Source organism: Anomaloglossus baeobatrachus, chromosome 7 (assembly GCF_048569485.1).
Source record: "Anomaloglossus baeobatrachus isolate aAnoBae1 chromosome 7, aAnoBae1.hap1, whole genome shotgun sequence".
Lineage (NCBI taxonomy): Eukaryota > Metazoa > Chordata > Amphibia > Anura > Aromobatidae > Anomaloglossus > Anomaloglossus baeobatrachus.
In genome coordinates this window covers 245,363,502-245,371,879 of record NC_134359.1, presented here as the reverse complement: position 1 = coordinate 245,371,879, position 8,378 = coordinate 245,363,502, and the positions used below count along the sequence as shown (strand labels likewise).

The 8,378-nt window shown below is 42.6% G+C and overlaps 1 protein-coding gene across 1 annotated transcript; it reads right to left on the bottom strand.

Annotated features, from left to right (window-relative positions):
• Positions 1 to 2,184: 2,184 nt before the first annotated feature.
• On the bottom strand, positions 2,185 to 6,743 carry LOC142246125 (uncharacterized). Its single transcript, XM_075319142.1, has 5 exons — positions 6,482 to 6,743; positions 5,458 to 5,599; positions 3,724 to 3,824; positions 3,479 to 3,605; positions 2,185 to 2,971 (listed from the first exon to the last, which is right to left on the bottom strand). Exons 1-5 carry the CDS (start codon positions 6,729 to 6,731, stop codon positions 2,968 to 2,970), a joined length of 624 nt encoding a protein of 207 aa, XP_075175257.1. The 5' UTR covers positions 6,732 to 6,743; the 3' UTR covers positions 2,185 to 2,967.
• Between the last annotated feature and the right edge of the window lie 1,635 nt (positions 6,744 to 8,378).

The following is an 8,378-nucleotide window of genomic DNA, read 5'->3' as shown; positions in this document are numbered from 1 at the left end:
CCGCCAAAGTCCCAGAAACAGAACCGCGGCCCAATAACAAGTGCCCCATGGCCCCGGTGCGGGCGTGTCACATTACTTAACCTAGAATCAGCAAAAACATTAGTGCATGCCCTCATCATCTCCCACCTTGACTACTGCAACCTCCTGCTCTGTGGTTTCCCTTCCAACACTCTTGCACCCCTTCAATTTATCCTAAGCTCTGCGGCCCGATTAATCCACCTCTCCTCTCACTATTCCATGGCATCGCCACTCTGCCAATACCTTCACTGACTTCCCATTGCTCAAAGACTCCAGTTAAAAACACTAACCATGACATACAAAGCCATCCACAACCTGTCTCCTCCATACATCTGTGACCTAGTCTCCTGGTACCTAGCTGCACACAACCTCAGATCCTCACAAGACCTCCTTCTCTACTCCTCTCTCATCTTTTTTTTCCACAATCGCATACAAGATTTCTCCCGCACCTCCCCCATACTCTGGAATTCTCTACCCCAGTATATCAGACTCTCACCTACCGTGGAAAGCTTCAAAAGGAACCTGAAGACCCAGGTCTTCTAAAAATCCTACAACCTACAATAACCCTCAGACCAGTACACCACTGCGCAACCAGCTCTACCCTCACCTACTGTACCTTCACCCTTCTCTTGTAAATTATGAGCCCTCGAGGGCAGGGTCCTCTCTCCTCCTATACCAGTGTGTTTTGTATTGTTCATGATTGTTGTACTTAGTTTTTATGTATACCCTTTTCACTTGTAAAGTGCCATGGAATAAATGGTGCTATAATAATAAATAATTATAATTCAATTACAGGTTCTAATGAATTTAAAACCATATTAATTAACAATTGATGAGAAAGAACAACACCTGGTAGGGATGTGTGGTAAAGTGACAATATGTCTGACGACAGAGTTCACAGTGAAGAATGCTCCAGTGTATGAACAAGAACGTGTATGCGCAAAAGTGATTAATAAACAAGAGACATATTGATTGATCCAAAGGTGTGACATAAAAGTGAGCAAAAATAATGACATTTACTCACTGAATGAGATTGAGTGAAGGCAATAACTACATACATGTAAAAGAATTAAATAAACATGGTGAGGAAGAAAAAAACAAGAAAAGTAAAACCCATTAGTACCTACAGTAACATTAGTTATTCTCAGAGTGAATTCATAAACAATAATTCACAGTGACATTATTAGTGTCAGATACATAGAATTAAAGCATTGTCTTATCAAATTATATTACGTATATTCAATAATTCAATACATCTAAAACATGTTAAAAATTAATATTTTTTTTGTTTCTTTTTTCTTTTTCCTTTTCTTTTTTCTTTTTTTCATTTTTTATTACAACAACTCAACAATTCCAAATATACACTGCATTATCTAATGTGTATTACATGTGTCTCCGAAACGCATAGAATAAATCACTATTCAACTTCATAAGTCTCCTGCATTCTTCACAGCAACGCGGCTGGTTAACCCTTTCTTTTCCACATTCGAGTGATTCTCCATAAGGGCCGCAGCAGCTGTGTCTTTAACGCTCTGATCGTGGTTGTGACTAATCACAACCTCTCAAGGTGAGCAGTTTCATGTCAATTTATTCACTCATACTATAGGATAAAACCCCATGTTTGCGCCATTGTTTGTTTTCCAACTCATCTTCTCTCTACTCCAGATGCCTTAGGAAGAGGAACTGGAAATAACAACCAGGTTACACCAGAATAATGTGAGCCTACTGCTTCACTCAAGACTTGTAAAGTGTAGAGGACTTATCACCAGCACTGAGTATGGGAAAATGAGTCTATATAGAGACACCAAGGAAGTGCTGATGAAAAGCAGCTGAAAAAGAGAGGAACTCTGCAGGGTCCTAAAGGGAAAGGGATGAAAATAAAGCTGAGGAGATACATAGGATACTAAATGCATCAAGCAGGAATGATAAAAGGTCAGGGAGCAGTTTGCGCAGCCAAACGCTATGACCTTCTATGGCTGGACACCACATGACTGTCACCCATGACACACATGTGATATCATGACTATGGGTGCTTCGCCCCACAATTTGTCCTCCTTGGTGAGCTGGTAAACTGATTTTGAGTTAGAACAAAGAACTTACAACAACATCTATAAAAATACGCAGATACACATGATATACGTTGACTTCTTTATTTACTTCCTTCAATTTTGTAATATAGAAGTTCCCATTAGAAGTCAGGACAATTTTTTATGTGGCCCTGATGATGATGATGATGCTGATGGCAGGGGGCCTTGACTCATGAAGAGTCGTCCTTCAGCGCTCAGGAAAGGAAAAACCCCCAGTGGAGGAAACCTTTAGGGAACCATGGCTAAAAGGAGAGCCCTTCCCTTGGGCTTTGCATGTACAATGTTGAGAACAGAGACCGAGCCCGGAATCTGTCTGTTCATGCAGTAGGTAAATCACTTGTTTGTGAATACGTCTGACTGTGGAAAGTCCGGTAAGTGTCATGGGTGAGAGCAGATACCGAGCCCGGTAATCTGCCTCTATGCAGCAGGAAAGTCACTTGTCTGTGACTACATCTAACTGCGGAAAATCCGGTAAATGTCATATCCATGGGTGAGAGCAGATACCGAGCCCGGTAATCTGCCTCTATGCAGCAGGAAAGTCACTTGTATTGTGACTACATCTAACTGCGGAAAATCCGGTAAATGTCATATCCGTGGGTGAGAGCAGATACCGAGCCCGGTAATCTGCCTCTTTATGCAGCAGGAAAGTCACTTGTCTGTGACTACATCTGACTGCGGAAAGTCAAGTAGAAGTCATATCCATGGGTGAGAGGAGATACCGAGCCCGGTAATCTGCCTCTATGCAGCAGGAAAGTCACTTGTATTGTGACTACATCTGACTGCGGAAAGTCCGGTAAATGTCATGTCCAGTGGTTGGGAGCAGAGACCGAGCCCGGAATCTGCGTCTTGACCTCGCTTTGCCTCACCTGTAATACATGATCATAAAATAAGCAAAAAAGTAAGGAATAATATAAATACATGGATATATATGATAATGAGCAGGACAGCCAGGAAGATTCTGTTATCCATTAGATCAGTGCCTCTCAAACGGTAAGGCTTCCCTTAGAGGCAGCTGGGGAGGGGGGGGGGGGGGCAGTTTCCCTAGAAATGATTGTGCGCTGCACAGTCCATTCTATGACTGCAGCAATATTTCATTTAGAAAAATTGTGGGTCATTTTGTAGTTATTCTAACATTATATTATTATATTGGGTTTATGAGATAAATAAATAACACAGAAATATTTTTGATATTAGTATGGGCTTTAACTCTAGGTCGTGAGGCCCAGGCACCACCCATGGTCTGTCTGGTGAGGCTCAGACCCTCATTCTGTCTAATGAGGAACGAGTAGAAAAATTTGGCAATTTCAATTTATGTTAAAGCATAACATATATCATAAAACATATAGACATAATACAAAATCATAAGAACTTACATGGGCAGGAGGTCTCCGTCCTTTGTTTTGAAGTAAACAAAAAGTTGTACCCTAAAGGGCATGTTTCCACACTGGCAAGTGTGGATGTTTCTTGGAAGTAGAATATCTTCCGTGTCCTCTTCTCCTTCTGTAAAACACATTGTTTATAAGTGTTAATGGACATTGATTCTACTTTATTCCCGGTGTGGGGTTGGACACCCAGAAACTATTAGAAATTGCTCAAAGTGAAGATGAAATAAACTTACCGTCAGCGGAGGTGACCCTATCCCAGCCGTCCATTACAGGTGGCAAGGCCCATTCACCGGCTAGATCGTCCAGGTGAAGCTCGGGCATTTCTTGGGTTTGTCTAAAGAGGAACGAGTAGAAAAGTGTGAGAAGCCCTGATCTAGATAATAAATACATAAAGCTAAAATGTTTAGCTCTAAAGCGCCCAATTTCTAATTATTTAGCCCATTACTTGTTTATGTTAAAACTGCATTTTATATATATATACACAAACATCTAATATATAAAGCTGAATGTGTGTATGTGTGTGTGTGTATGTATGTATGTGTGTGTGTATGTCCGGGATTGGCATCTGCTCCGTCGCAGCTACAGCCACAAAATTTTTGCACACTCACACGTCTGGACCCCGAGAGCGTCATAGGCTATGTTGTGAGGCGAAATTTTAATCCCGCGCGTTCCAATTTACCAATTTTGCCCCTATCTACATAATGGGGAAAAAGTGAAACGAAAAGTGTATCCACACCGTCGCATTTACAATCACAAAATTTTGCACAGACACCTCATGTGACCCAGGGAACGTCGTAGACTATGTTGTGACAGGAAAATTTAACCCCGCGTTTACAGTTACTCTCCAAAAAACATGCCTTCATTAAAGTAAATGGAGCCTGGAACTACAGGTTATTAGTAGGAGCTGTGAGTGGTTGCTATAGGAACAAAAGACATTCATAGTATAAGAAGCTTATATGTGAGGTAATAAGATGTCGGTGGGGAGACGGATAGAGACAGACAGACAGACAGAGACAGAGAGATAGAGACAGACAAGGAAAGAGACAGAGAGATAGAGACAGACAGAGAAAGAGACAGACGGTGAAAAAGACAGACAGAGACAGACGGGGAAAGAGACAGACAGAGACAGACGGGGAAAGAGACAGACAGAGACAGACCTGGAAAGAGACAGACCTGGAAAGAGACAGATGGGAAAGAGACAGAGAGACATGCAGACAGGGACAGAGACAGGCAGACAGGGAAAGAAGAGACAGCCAGAGAGACAGACAAAGATAGATGGGGAAAGACACAGACCTTGATAGAGACAGACGGGGAAAGAGACAGAGAAATAGAGACAGACGAAGACAGGAAAAGAGACAGACAGAAAAAGACACAGATAACGAGACGGGGAAAGAGACAGACCTGGGAAAGAGACAGACCTGAAAACAGACAGATGGGGAAAGAAACAGAGAGATAGAGACAAAGAAAGAGACAGACAGAGACAGGCAGACGGGGAAAGAGACAGACGGAGAAAGAGACAGACGGGGAAAGAGACAGACGGGGAAAGAAACAGACGGGGAAAGAGACAGACAGAGACAGATGGGGAAAGAGACAGACGGGGAAAGAGACAGACGGGGAAAGAGACAGACGGGGAAAGAGGCAGACGGTGAAAGAGACAGACAGAGACAGGCAGGGAAAGAGACAGACGGGGAAAGAGACAGATCTGGAAAGAGACAGACGGAGCACATTACTTGGCCAATTTAGTTAAATCTGTGCGGAATATCTGTGGTGTTGAAATATATGGGGTGAAATGCTGCTATTAGCTTAGTTTTTGCCTTTTAATCATTACATTTCTATCTATTTGTTTTGTGGTGTTTGTGTGCAGAATACATTTTTGTTAATACATTCTATTTTGTTAACAGTAGTTATTAACCCGGGCGAAGCCAGGTAGTACAGCTAGTTCATACATATAAGAGGTAATAACTTACTGTGGTTGGAGGTCGCAGTCCTTTTTGTCGTCAGACATAGAGCCTTCTGATCTATTCATGTCCGCTCCTTGTCCAAAAAGTGTATGGTAACTTGGAAGCGGAGGAGGAGGAGGTGGAATATTTACCATGTCCTCTTGATGTTCTGTAAAACACATTGGACCAGATACAGTATATCATTAGTATCGTATTTTTTCTTTAATTTTCTTTTGTTTCTTCTGTAATTGTCAAACGTTTTTTGTAGCACATTCTTGAAAATGTTGCAAGTGGTTCATAAATTTTGTGGAAAACAAACAATAAGTCTTTTTTTGGCCTTTGACTTGGTTTGCCATTCTTTGCATGCTTTACAAAATGATACAAATATTGCGCTACAATTTCAGGCAAACATAAAATTTCTCCGGGGGACTGGTGTAAGTAATAGATAATTGATAAATAAAAAAAAAATATCTAGAAACCACAAACCCTGCCCCTAACAGTGAACATAAAAACCAGGCAAATACATATAAGTAGACTTTAAAAAAGGCGCAAAAAAATGAGAATTATGTACAAAAATGGGAAAAACACCAAAAAAACCAGAGAATAGACGCCAATTAGGTCCACTGTCTATAAGATTAGCTGCTAATTTAATGGACATTGATTGTGCTTCATTGCTAGCCTGGGTGGAGACCCAGAAAATATTAAGATATTGCTTGAAGCACCACTCCAGCATTTTTTTTTTTAATTTGTCCGCTGGAGTCTTATACTCACCTCCTGCCATCTTCATCTGTTTACAGTGGCGCTAAGGCCGCTCTCTGGAGATTTGTGATCTGCCGGTAGCTCCAGTATTTCATGGAGCGCACTGAAGGTCACAACTCAATGGAAGTCTATGAGAGCCTCGTTCTGGCTCTCAGAGTTGCTATGAGCATTACTGATGTAATTTCTGAACAGCGCCGAAAAAGGTTGAAGCCGCCGGAGGGTGAGTGTAAGAATGGGGGCAGGGGACTTACATTAAAAGAAATTGCTCAAAGTGAATATGAAATAAACTTACCGTCAGAGGCGGTGACCACGTCCTCATCTGGCATGCCGATTATTACATCAGAGGGGTCAGAGGCGGTGACCACGTCCTCATCTGGCATGCCGATTATTACATCAGAGGGGTCAGAGATGGTGACCACGTCCTCATCTGGCATGCCGATTATTACATCAGAGGGGCCAGAGGCGGTGACCACGTCCTCATCTGGCATGCCGATTATTACATCAGGGGGGCCAGAGGCGGTGACCACGTCCTCATCTGGCATGCCGACTATTACATCAGAGGGGCCAGAGGCGGTGACCACGTCCTCATCTGGCATGCCGAATATTACATCAGGGGTGCCAGAGGAGGTGACCACGTCCTCATCTGGCATGCCGATTATTACATCAGGGGGGCCAGAGGCGGTGACCACGTCCTCATCTGGCATGCCGATTATTACATCAGAGGGGCCAGAGGCGGTGACCACGTCCTCATCTGGCATGCCGATTACTACATCAGGGGGGCCAGACACAGGGATCTTGGTCTCTTCAAGGATATCTCCATTTTCAGTCTTGGGTCCATGAGGAGCATCATCAGCAATAAGCTTTATTTTCTCCTCATGTTCTCCTGTAACACAGAATATTGAAATCAGCATTAATAAAATAAATATCTTCTCTGTGTTTCTTGTAGACAATTTCCTTTATGTCTCGAGTTCATTCACTGACAGGATTTGGATTTGGAAATTATTTGTTTTCCTAAAATGTTGTTTTTCCATTAAATGTCCCCAGTGTCAGTAATGGATGCCCCGGACTGCTTCCATGTAATATAAAAGCCGGCAATAACTGCCTGTATATAGAGAGAGATTAACCCTTTAAGGAGTAGGGAACTTATAGTTTTTACACTTTCGTATACATCCGTCCGATTACATTGATACCAAACATGCATCAGGTTTTTTCTATTTAAGTGCTAAAAATTTGAATAGTATAAAAAAAATGTTCTTTGTGTTGCCATTTTCAAAGTCCTTTAACATTTCTACTTTCCTGTTGATAGCACCAGGTGATAACTTTTGTTTGGGAGCTGATGTTTCTATTGATACCATCTTTTAATAGACCGGACGTTTATGAATGTGGCGATTCCAAATATGTACGGTATATAATTATAGGGGGAAGAATTAAACTTTTAGATTTTGTTAAAAAATTTTATGTGTTGAAATCTTTTTTTTTCTTTACTTCTTACAATATTTCTTTGTCTGCTTAAGGGACTAAAAACTGCGACGGTTTAATTACTATATCCTGCAATACCATGATACTGCAGGATATAATGATCACCCTTTTCTCCTATAGACCTCAACATATGGCTGAGCCTCACAGAAGGATGGAGAGGACAGTGATAGGGGTCTTTAAAGGACCCCTGGCTGCCATAGTAAACCATCAGTCACCCTCAATATCAATGCAAGGGATAATGGGAGCCCTTTATTTGGGAAACAGTAGCATTTAAATGGTTAATAGCTTTGTCTGCAATTGGACGCTAGCTGCGGGTGTAAGAGATGAATGCCAGCTATAGAGTATAGCCGGTACCTGCCGCGTGTAGCGGGAGCTCGGCTCCTGAACCCCCGAATGCCAGCTATAAAGTAAAGCCGGTACCTGTCGCGTGAGGAGGAAGCTCGGCTCCAGAGCCCCCCAAATGCCAGCTATAGAGTATAGCCAGTACCTGCCTCGTGTGGAGGAAGATTGACTCCTGAGCCCCCCGAATGCCAGCTATAGAGTATAGCCGGTACCTGCCGTGTGTGGAGGAAGATTGACTCCTGAGCCCCCCTGAATGCCATCTACAGAGTATAGCCGGTACCTGTCGCGTGTGGAGGGAGCTCGGCTCTGGAGCCCCCCTGAATACCATCTATAGAGTATAGCCGGTACCTGCCGTGTGTGGAGGGAGC